This window comes from Pinus tabuliformis, chromosome 3_2, assembly GCF_031772625.1.
Source record: "Pinus tabuliformis cultivar Carrire ecotype Pingquan chromosome 3_2, CPIR1, whole genome shotgun sequence".
Classification (NCBI taxonomy): domain Eukaryota; kingdom Viridiplantae; phylum Streptophyta; class Pinopsida; order Pinales; family Pinaceae; genus Pinus; species Pinus tabuliformis.
Window position 1 is genome coordinate 1,163,883,779 of NC_142302.1, and position 10,895 is coordinate 1,163,894,673.

At 37.4% G+C, this 10,895-nt stretch overlaps 1 protein-coding gene across 1 annotated transcript; it reads right to left on the reverse strand.

Annotated features, from left to right (window-relative positions):
- Nucleotides 1-2,132: 2,132 nt before the first annotated feature.
- LOC149184852 (uncharacterized) lies at nucleotides 2,133-5,432 on the reverse strand. The gene is made up of 2 exons (XM_089415462.1): nucleotides 5,355-5,432; nucleotides 2,133-3,005 (listed from the first exon to the last, which is right to left on the reverse strand). Exons 1-2 carry the CDS (start codon nucleotides 5,430-5,432, stop codon nucleotides 2,133-2,135), a joined length of 951 nt encoding a protein of 316 aa, XP_089271588.1.
- Between the last annotated feature and the right edge of the window lie 5,463 nt (nucleotides 5,433-10,895).

Here is a 10,895-nt window from a genome sequence, read left to right on the forward strand (position 1 = left end):
GGCTCGGTAGGCTCGATTCTATGCTTTCATTTGCCTACTAGCATACTTTTCTCAAAAGTTAGGATAAAGAGTTTGGGGCTAGGCAGGGTTGACTCTATGCTTCATTTGCCTACCAGCTAGATAGCCATGCATAAGCTATGCTTGCCAGCTATATAGCCACAGGCATAAGCTATGCTTGACAGCCTTCTACCTATTTCAACTGCTACCTAGTTTAAAAGTCACCTCATCCTGCCAGCTATACAATCCTGGGTTTCGACATCCTTCCTGGGTTTCAGGATCCCACCGGTGAGTGATATCTGCATCCTTTCCATTTCGATAGACAGAATCAGATCCTGCATAGCCAGTTCCATATTCACTTAGAGATCCTACCCGCTCCCGCTCCGAAACCTCAACAGGGGTGTCGAGCTATCTAGAGGTAGAGAAATTTCCTGTAAAGAAATTTCCTGTTACAGATCCTGCATATCCTCCCGACAACAGCTGAAGAAGTCATCATAGAGAGTAGAGGCCGTTACATATCCTCCTGACAACAGCTGAAGATGTCATCACAGAGAACAAAGGCCATAGAGGTCGGTATATAGAGGCAGATATTCAAAAGGGAACTCAAACACTCAACCTTTCAGCAAAAGAAAAGGTAAGGTGTTTTAAGCATCCTTCAACTCTACCTACCCTATTAATTTTGAATCTGAAGTATATAATTAGATTCACTGTAAAAAAACATACTTGTGCAGAGAAAAGAATGTGTGGTGACCAGGGGTTAAATTTGACGGGTGACCCTACCCGTCAAGGAATTTTTTTATGACGTTTTTATTTTTAAACTGCCCATCATATGACTTTTAAAATGTATTTGTACAAGTTTCATCTGTGCTCTGTGAACTGGTTTGTTAAGAATAAAATCAAGCATAGCATATTTTTTTAATGGATTATTTATTTATTTTTAAACTGCTTCAAAGAACCTTTCACAATTAATTTATAAATTGAACCAGGCTAAAGTTGACTGGGCTGCCCCGTGGAATAGTAAAGAGCGTGAACTATTTAAATGTTCAAAAAGTAGATACAATATCACCATGTACAGAAATTAAATTTTGGACAGTTTCACCAAAAGAGGTAATTGTAAAAACACCACTATTACAAACATAAAAATAAAAGTAAAAACTTTAAATATTTAAGGTTCTCCTTTCTTTAGCATCTTTCCAGATGTCAAATACCCTATCCCATGCCACCATCGATGAATCAAGCCCTGTTAGAGACACCCGCATCAAGGCATCCAATGCAACTAATGATAGCTTTGTTCTTCGGACATCCTTTATTATGTTTTGTCTTGAGAATCCTCTCTCACAAGCAACTGTACTTGCAGGAATAGTAAGTATCGCCTGCCATAATTTTGACATGTGAGGAAAATTTGTATGCAACCCTGTAACATAAAAAATCCTCCATGCATCTTTCATGGATGATCCCTCGCAATTAACACGAAGAGTGTCAACAAATGGATGCAACTCTTTCAAACAAGCATCAAAATCAAATGTAGTTTTGTTTTCTTCACTTTGATAATAAGGATGTTGCAAGTGTTGAAAAATCTTTTCGAGCCAACGCTTTGAATTTCGTTCTTTGCCATGAACATCCTCTAAATAATGGCAAGGGCTAAACAATTTTGCTGAGTTGAAAAATGCAAGATCAGGGAATCTTGCGTTCAAATTCTCTACGAGAGCTTGAACATAATCTTTTGCAAGTTGTTTGCAACTTTCTATTGAACCTTCAATACACGGTTTCCATGATTGTTTTTGTATATCAACACAATCAACATATGCATGTGGAATTGCTACAAATCGTAATTCATGCTTGTGAACAAGCCCTTCCTTATCACAAATTTCTAGAAAGCCAAATTTAGAAGCATCTATAAATTTAGATAAATAACATGTGCCATCTGCAAATGTGTCGCTTCTTAAAAACCACCTTTTCAAAGTGTTTACCGTGACATCTATGGCTGCCCCTAAAGAGCTGACATCAATGTACTCTTCTTGGAATTGCTTGTTCAACTTGTTTAATTCACACATTATATCTGCAAGCATATGTAAACAAATTTGTACTGAAAAGATTCTTGCCTTATCATACCATGAGTCTTTTCTTTCATTTTTTCACAATGTTAATATGGGAGGCATAAGTGCAACAAGTCTTTCAATGACCTGTCCCCTTGAAAGCCATCTAACTCCATGGATTTGAAGAGCTTGAAGAGTTTCAAGTTGCATAAGTTCCTGTAGAGCAATAAGTTGACTATTTCTTTTCGTAGAAATTTGCAGCCAAGAATATACCTTATTTGCTAATTTCTCAACAAATAATAATTTAGGTATTTTTTTTGAAGCATCTGATGCAGCTAAGGCTTCACGATGAGCAATGCAATGAACACCTACAAGATTAGGTACATCTTTCTTCAAGAAAGTGATAAAACCATTTTCATTACCAACCATTGAAGAAGCGCCATTTGTGGAAACTCCTATCAATCTTTCTGTTGAAAGGCCCCTTGATGCCATTAAATGTTTGATTGCATCATAAGTTGTTTTCCCTCTTCCATCGCAAACATTTATGAGCTTTAAAAACTGTGAAATTGGAGGACCCAATCCTTTTGAGTTTAAAAACGTGGCATAAACCACAAGATGTTTTTCTAAACTACGGTCTGTACTTTCATCTAACATCAATGAAAAAAAAGGGCTATCTAGCATTTTGGAAGTTTGTATCTCTTCAAGGTACTGAGATATAGCAAAAAGGAATTCTTTTGCAGCCATGTGATTTGTATATGACGTGTACTCTTTGTTCTTTGGCATATTTGGCATGTGTAAAGACATTGTAAGCAAACAAAGAGATTCATATTTTGAAAGTGGTAGATCCTCTTGAACCATCCAATACACTAATTTCATAGTAGTGATGACTCTTTCTTTGTTCATATCATCAATGCATGCAATGTGTTCTGTAATAGACTTCGCCTTCTTCTCATTTCCACATATCCACTTTGCCTGTGAGAGTTTATGAATGCTTGAATTAGCATGAACAATTATAGAATCATGCTGCAATGTAGAGCAACCAGTCCCAATTCACCATGGCCCCATTGCCTAATGCATTTCACAATATATGCATTTCATAACTGTTTTTCCTTCATGCTTTGCCTCTCTCAACCACTTATATTTAGTTTTCCACTTATCATGAAACTCTCTTTTTACTTTTATTTTTCTTTTCTTTTGGGTGTTAGGTTCTCCGTGGTGAAATTCTTCATCACTTTTTTCATTATGCTCCAAGATATCATATTCTTCATTATGCCCCAAGACATCTAAATCTTCGTTTAGATCAAAATCATGATCTTCTTTATCACGCAATGAAGCTTGAGATGTATTAGACCATCCAATTTTTTTTTTGATAGAAAGTTGATTCCCTTTTTTTGAAGACATTTTTGATATATAATACCTATATAATAAAAATAAAGTATTTAGTATATATGAATTTCATTTCATCAACTAAAACCATATTAAAAAAATAATCTTGCACAGGTATGCTGCTAAAAATCCCAAACGCTAAAAATAAATCTAAATAAATCATTTAATAAAATTATAAAAATACATCTTTAACAAATTCAATTAACTAATCCAACAAATGAAATTTTACAACAAAAATCCAAAACTAAACAATATAACAGAGCTGTTATCAAAAATGATATAACAAACTTTCACATGAAAATATTCATCTTAGTTGTTTCTTCTTATCCATCTCTCCTTTATCCCAGTTTTTATATGTAAATATTCATCGTCAGAAGACATGCAATGTGCATACCCCCATTTCATTTTCAAATGAAGATATCCATATTCGAGAGGATATACATAGCAGAACCCAACACAAAATCTTTCAGAAAAATAAAGAGAGTTCCCTACAGCTCCCACTGTCAAGAGCACAGGGACGCTGGAACTCGTAATCAGAAAAAGCAAAACAAAAGAATTCAAAATACCTGATTCACGATGCACAGTCTACAGATCAGCGGGGTGCTGGCCGACATGGACGTTCGAAAGACCTATCTACCATAACCCAATTCTCCCACCAATTTACACACAGACAAGCAGCGAAGATGACTCTGAGAGTCTGAGTCACAACTTACAGGCTACAGCACGCTGCACATCACAGATTCACAACTTACAAGTGATGGGCATACTGGCGAGTACACTGAGATAAAAGCAATTCGAGGAAACAACGCAACAAAGGACATTTTCAAGGATCAAGAGCAGAAATTGAGCAGTGCGACAACGCAACCCAACAACGGACATTTTCAAGGCTCGACAAGAACAATAATTAAGCAATTCGGGAAAGCAATGCAACAATGGACATTTTGAAGGCTCAAGAGCAGTAATTGCCTACTCGATAACTGAAAACAATATTTCGACGAGCCTGTGTGCACTGTGCACAATTTGACCATTTCTTCCCATTCATTATTAACGCCGATTGATGAATTTGAATGTGAACATTCTTTTTAAATTTTGAAGTATGCAATTACTTGCTCGGGGGAGGAGAAGAATAAAACAAATGGGTTGTTCAGCTACACAATGGCTTTAACTCCACCAACGATACATACAAAAAGGACTTAAATAATTCTTTAAATCTAGAAGAAACATGTTCCAAAATTATATAACAAAATACAGAAAAGTCTTAAACTGCTGAAAGAACACCTGAGAACATTGGAAAGAACGCTGTGTTACCTGCTCGATGATAACGAGAAGATTATCGACCACTGGGCGTAAGGTTCGATTCCTAGGGATTACACCAAAATGGAATTTCGAAAAGAAACGCCCTACTGCATATTTCGAGAATCGAGAGCTCTGAGCACTAATTGCCGACTCGCCGCGTTAAACATCCCCCTTGTCATCCAACAATTCCTCTTGGATAGTCAAATCCTATCTTATCGGTTTTGTTGCCCTTAGTTCGACTATGCCTCTTTGACCACACAAGACCTCTTTTTCTATCATACTCAAATTTAACAGATTCTATGACAGTAAAGGGAGAGGCACCTTCTTATGATACTAACTAAAATAAGTTTCCAACTAACAGTGAAAAGACACAGTTGAACTCTAGAAATAATGCACGGTAAGAACGGAGCAAAAATAAAGTATGCACAGTGAAACCCAAAAATAAACTATGCACAGTGAGCCCAACAAAAAATACTTTGGTTTATATATTTATGAAGGAGAATGCATTACAAAACACAAACGGGAGGCTTCGACTCCATTCACCACAGTAAGCTGGAAATTTTACGGAGACTTACTCCTCTGTTTTCACACAGTAAAAGACTGGTTTTACACAATAGAACAAAATATTCACGCGCCCACCGATTTTTGCTCCCCAATTCTTGCTCCAGACAGTCGAACATCAAGCTGCTTCAAACTAAAAACTATATGACACGCCATCGATGCATTTGACTGAAGACATGACGAGTATTAAATGGAATTAAGGGCACATAGACACATAAATTAGTTTTTCTGAACTTTCAGGTGTTGTGCATTACATACATATCCTGGACCCTTGAGTGTCTGCCGCATTGGGGATTCGGTGGTAAATTGATAGATTATTTCCCCGCGGACAGTCGGGACTCGGACTCATTAATGGAATCTGATACGTATTAACTTTTACAGGTGGTAAGTTCGTAGCGAATTGAATGTAAAATCTGCACCGTAGATCCGATCACTGTCACACGGTAAACTATATTAAAAATGCCATATAGCCATCCGAATCCCGATCATGTCACACGGACCTGCCATAGGTTATAAACTTATATATATATAATTTATAATTTTTTTTTTTAAAACTTTTAATTTTTAAACATGCCCGTCAATATGACGGTTTTGAAAATGAATGACAAGTTGCGTATGACGTGGAGGTTTTAAATTAAAACGTATTTTACGGGGAAAATTGCGAAATACGGGCATACGGGCGTCAAATTTAACCCCTGGTGGTGACCCTCGAACCAAACCTGTTTTGTTTTTGTAGCCTTTTGAACAAACAAGAAATTTATCACTGATAAATACTATTAAATAAGGTAAAGATGCATTTTTTCAATGATTAACACGATGCTTTTGGAATTTAGTACATGCAGAATATTACCAAATTATTAATCACTCTGCTTTTGCAAGTTCTTACATGCAGAATATTACCAGATTATTACCTTCCGGCAATAAGCAATGAGAACAGGCTATGGTCCAGGGGATTACAAAAAGAAATGAATGTTGCAGTCCTTCTCTAGTGAGCAGGCTAAAGAAGCCAACCCGCCTGCCGAATTGACGATAATATCATACATATGCGTCGTAGGTTCATACCTGGAGTATCTGGCCTTTGCTTCCCTATCTCAAGGATCCTTTAGATCTGGCGTTGGCTGGACCGGGAACTATCCATGGGTGCTATGGGCTATCGAATGGGGTATGCTCTTAGCTTTAGTACTTGACGCTCATGCGAGAGGTATACAATCTGGCTTAGGCGAGAGGTAATGTCGGGGATGCGGATTCGAAGAACTAAAGAAGAAAAGTTTCGGCATGAAAAAAGCAAGTAGGCATATTCTAGCAATGATATATGTCTTCATTCTTACTGACTGAAGCTTCCTACAGACCTGATTTAGACACTCTTACCTAGTTACTGAAATACATCCATTAGCTTATTTACTCATCTGTTGCTTTATTCCGTACCGCTTCATCCTCTCCTTGCTGTTAGGTGCTCGCTTATTGAACCAGAAAGGTTCATATTAACTGCATAAAATTGACTGCACAAAATTAAATTTCAAGTTTTTCAGCCCTGTACATTGTTTTCCATTAAATTTAAAAGGAGCGAATTTAACCATGGCCAAGTCTTCATTGATCCCTGGTAGTATTAATTACATTGTGGAAGAGAAATAATCTGCTTCAGTGTTAGTATCATGGCAGCTACCATAGTCTTCCTCCTCGTAGCCAGCGTCCTGCACTTCAAATATCTGCTGTTTTAATCGGTTGGTCTCCTGTTTTAAACGGTTGGTTACATCATTTTCATGGTTCTTCAAGGTATATGTTGCTGATGGTGCCGTCGTTGTCAATCCATCTTGCTCTGGTGGTTCCAAACCATTGGCAACGCCAAGTTGATGATCTATTGCGATGTTCGTTTGCAATATGTGAGAGAAATTATAGGAAAAAAATTCACACAGGCAACAACATATCCATTGACAATTACAGAAAAAATTACAGAGAAGAGGAACAACAGAGTAGATATGAATACCAGGAGTAAGCTTCGCGTGAGCATCTGGCGAATCTTCAACATCTCCCAGCTTGCGTTCAAGCTGAGCCATTCTACTGCTAAGAAACAAATTCTGAGTAAATCCTTCTGCACTTGGCAAGACTAGCACTTCTGAACAAATTCTAAACTTCTGGTTCTCAAAATGTATCTCAGACAGAGTGAAGCGTATGGTTTACTAATTTGGCACCTGGCATTTGTAATGCGACGTGTCAGATTTATGGACACGTGGACACAAATGTGGGGCATCCGAAAAATCTCAAAGTTAAATATCATTGCACAGGGAAACTATACTCGTCAAAGTTAAATATTATTGCACATGGGAAACTATACTCATCTACCACTGGTTATACAAAGTCTTATATCATTTCGGTAGTCAAATATTCAAAGGCAGCGATGATACAAATGGTCAGATGATAAATTGGCAGGATGTAGTATACAATGTATTTAATGGTGGCAATGGAGATGTTATTGTATTACAACTTATGGTGGATTCACATTGCAATGCATTTCATATATTATCAAACTATGGTATCGTACTTATGGTGTGGTGATAGTATAATATATCTGTGTTGGTAGTGATATAATGGTTGAACAGTGTTTGGCGTTTATGTGCGTTGGCCATAGTATATTCATACATATGTGCGTTATCTTCCTTGGGTTATATCCGCGTTACAATTTTTTTTAGGAATATATCACATAGGACGTTATACATATATTGCGGCATATGCATCTGACAGGGTTTGATATAATATGCAAACGACATTATTTCTACATAGAGTTATGGATTTGACATAGAATTACGTTATTGACAATCACCATTAATATATTATATTAAAGATATTAGATATTATTGGATGTTATACAACCTTATGTTATATTCCAGTATTATATACATTCCAAGGATACGAACCACATCAACATCCAATTCCTTATAATTCCAATTGCATTGGTCTTCATAACACTAAATTTCTTGTCCCCGACTGCATGGATGACTGTTAAAAGAATCTCTTCTTCTCTTCCTTCGAAGGTTTTGCTGTAGAAATCGCATTCTCAGAGTGCAGAGTGGAACACCATCATTTAAACACCTGCACTCGACACCGGCTAGAGGGGACACGTGGGCTTCATGCAAGCCCCCGCATGCTTACCAACAAGTTCCCCCACATGCTTACCAACAAGTTTTCCGTTGATTGACGCCTGTGGTGTTGTAGTGTTGCAAATTTCTCAACCCTGGTAGGGACTACCGCTACGACAGTGGCTCCCTTGTTTTCCAATAGTGACTGATTGCGACAATATGTCGTATTATGGGGTCTTTCAAAAACCAAAGCCTTCTTTTAAACACCTGACTCTTCTGTTGATATACTCTTTGCACTAAAGTATGTGTAATTTTTTACTGCAATTTGTTTGAAGAAGTGGAGTGCAAGATAATTGCATTTATTTTGGAGCTGGAAATGACAGGATTTTGAAAGTTTTATTGTGGTTGTTGGAAGAATCACCGCACCTCTATGGAATCCGTAATTTCCACCCTGGGGATCCTAGTTACTGATTTGTAACCTTTACCAACACCTACTGGTTTTGGTGTAACAACAAACCTCCACATGGTATCAGAGCCTGGACCCAGGTTCGATTCCCCCGAGTTGCGTTTGAGGGGAGGTGTTGGAAGAATCACCACATCTCTATGGAATCTTTAATTTCCACCCTGGGGATCCTAGTTATTGATTTGTAACATTTACCAACACCTGCAGGTTTTGGTGTAACGACAAACCTCCAGAGTGGTCACTTCCGACAGCGCAGAGTTTCACCATCTTGATGATGAGATTAAGAAGAGGCTCAGCGAAAGCTACTACATAATGGTGGTAACCATTATGTCCAACACCTGGTTTGAGTCTTATTCTCTCCGGCATGGCTATGGTTAGAGCATGCTACTCTAGCTTCTGATTCATTGGTCAAAGGGATTGGTAGTTCAACAGTTATTCTCCAACATTACAGGGATATTGGCCAACACTATTGATTTTGGAGAGTTCTTTTCCAATAGTGACTGATTGCGACCATATGTCGTATTACGGGGTCTTTCAAAAAACAAAGCCTTCTTTTAAACACCTGAGTCTTCTCTTGATATACTCTTTGCACTAAAGTATGTGTATTTTTTTTACTGCAATTTTTTCTGAAGAAGTGGAGTGCAAGATAATTACATTTATTTTGGACATATAAGCTTTTCTTGCTTTTAAGATATCAATAATGATCAACAACTAAAACAAATTTATTATGAGTTGGACCTTGTATTATTTAGTGTCGGAAAAGGATAGCAACTTGTTGTTGTTCTTGATATCTAGGTTCAACACTACACTTACGTTTGGTGTTGATAATAGCCTTTTTGTAAGTTCCCTTGACACTCTTGGCCCTGGTGTAACATTCAAATACATCTTCCTTTAGTGAATGGAGTACTCTTTTATTTTATTTTTGGAGTACATTCAAATCCAAGAATTTAAACTATTGGAAAATGGATAAAGTTGATGAAGTATTAGAGTTTCTGAACACTCTCTACTGTTCATGATATGGTGAAAATCAACAAATAATCTCTTGTTGACATTAGAATTTGTTTACAAAATGCACAGGAAAACATTGAATTTTTGTAACTAGAGCTTCAATTCCAGCATGGTGAGTTACAACAGAAAAGGCATCCTTCTAAACTTGTTTTTGTACAGAAATCCCCTATTTGACTTTGAAACATGATCCTATCAGGAACCAACCAGTCATCAAGTGAGTAATGTTGAAGTTGATTCAGATCAAGTGCTCATTTCAAAAGCATATTTTCATGCAGATGTAGAAGTTCAATCTGCACTTCCCAAGTCCATCATCATACCTTGGGAAGAGATTGTCAACAACATAAACAAAATAGTTCTTGAATATGAAAAGGATGTGACCTTTCATATTCCGAACCATTCCAAGTCAATCCAATTTAAGAGTGTTGGATTGCTTCATGACAACTCACCTTCACCTGTTCCAGATTCTTCTCCTCCATATTCACAACCAAAAGTTTTCAAATCCAAACATTGCGACAGAGTTGGCCATGTGAAATATCATTGTTTTGATCTTCACTCGTGCAAGCATTGTGGTCAGCACACTCATTCTTCAAAAAAATGCTTCAGAAAAAAACCTCTTGTGAGAAAAAAGATTCACCTTGGATGGATCGCTTCTTGGCAATGGGCTTCAACAACCAAGAAGATATTTCATTCATATGTCATAATTTCTTCTAGAGTATTGAAAAGTATCATAGTTGAGTTTTCTTCATCATATCACCTTGTATCTGATAGGGGGGGAATTCATGGTTAGCTACAAGTTTCAAAGATAAATCAAGCGAGCCCGAGTCACAACCTGAAACTGCTGCCTGAGCCTATAACCAAAGACAACGATACCCATATTCATAATTGTAGCCAAAGACACAGAAGCCTCTAAACATGCATTTGGTTGGTGGCCTTTCTTAAACCACCATAGGTTGCAGACCTCCCTTTTTCGAGGTTGAAGGTCTCCCTCTCCAAAGCATTAAGGAGAACTTCCTCTAACATAAGACTTCAACTTCTTGCCAGATTCGGAAGAGTTTCGGGAATAACACTAAGCAT

Excerpts from the sequence above, each read along its gene's own strand:
- LOC149184852 (XM_089415462.1), bottom strand. The coding sequence starts at position 5,432 with ATGGCGTGTCATATAGTTTTTAGTTTGAAGCAGCTTGATGTTCGACTG. Across the intron at positions 3,006-5,354 it reads GAATTGGGGAGCAAAAATCG|GCAAAGTGGATATGTGGAAA; the intron begins GTGGGCGCGTGA and ends AAACTCTCACAG.